At 63.6% G+C, this 316-nt stretch overlaps 2 protein-coding genes across 2 annotated transcripts in view; one reads left to right on the top strand and one right to left on the bottom strand.

Moving 5' to 3' along the window:
* The window catches only part of UBAP2L (ubiquitin associated protein 2 like), a 45,772-nt gene that overhangs the window by 45,329 nt on the left and 127 nt on the right, over positions 1-316 (bottom strand). The gene's annotated exons all lie outside the window — the stretch shown is intronic.
* LOC102756636 (chromosome unknown open reading frame, human C1orf43) overlaps positions 12-316 on the top strand; it is an 11,926-nt gene continuing 11,621 nt past the window's right edge. The window contains exon 1 of the mRNA XM_015571677.1: positions 12-291. Coding sequence (XP_015427163.1) covers positions 226-291 — 66 coding nt within the window. The 5' untranslated portion in view covers positions 12-225. The remainder of the gene's footprint in view (positions 292-316) is intronic.

Raw genomic sequence — 316 nt, 5'->3', positions numbered from 1 at the left:
TTGCGCGCCTGAGTCACGTGTTGGGGGAAGCGGGAAGGTGTTGTTCTTCTTTCCCCGCCTCCCCCGTCCGCCATGTTTTCTGGCCGGGTCATCCTTGGTCTTTCCGCGTAAGGAAATGGCCGGGGGGTTTCAGAGAACCCAGGCGCCGTTGCCTCGGAGGAGCCCGGGCTGACGAGGCAGGGCAGCGGGGTAAACCGGAGCAGTTCTGCGCGGGGTGGGGAGGCCATGGCGTCCAGCAGTAACTGGCTGTCGGGGGTGAATGTCGTGTTGGTGATGGCCTACGGGAGCCTGGTGAGATTTCCCGACCCTATTCCTG

This window comes from Myotis davidii, unplaced genomic scaffold (assembly GCF_000327345.1).
Source record: "Myotis davidii unplaced genomic scaffold, ASM32734v1 scaffold208, whole genome shotgun sequence".
Taxonomy (NCBI): domain Eukaryota; kingdom Metazoa; phylum Chordata; class Mammalia; order Chiroptera; family Vespertilionidae; genus Myotis; species Myotis davidii.
The sequence above is the reverse complement of the archived record's forward strand: the minus strand, read 5'-3'. Positions and strand labels throughout refer to the sequence as shown.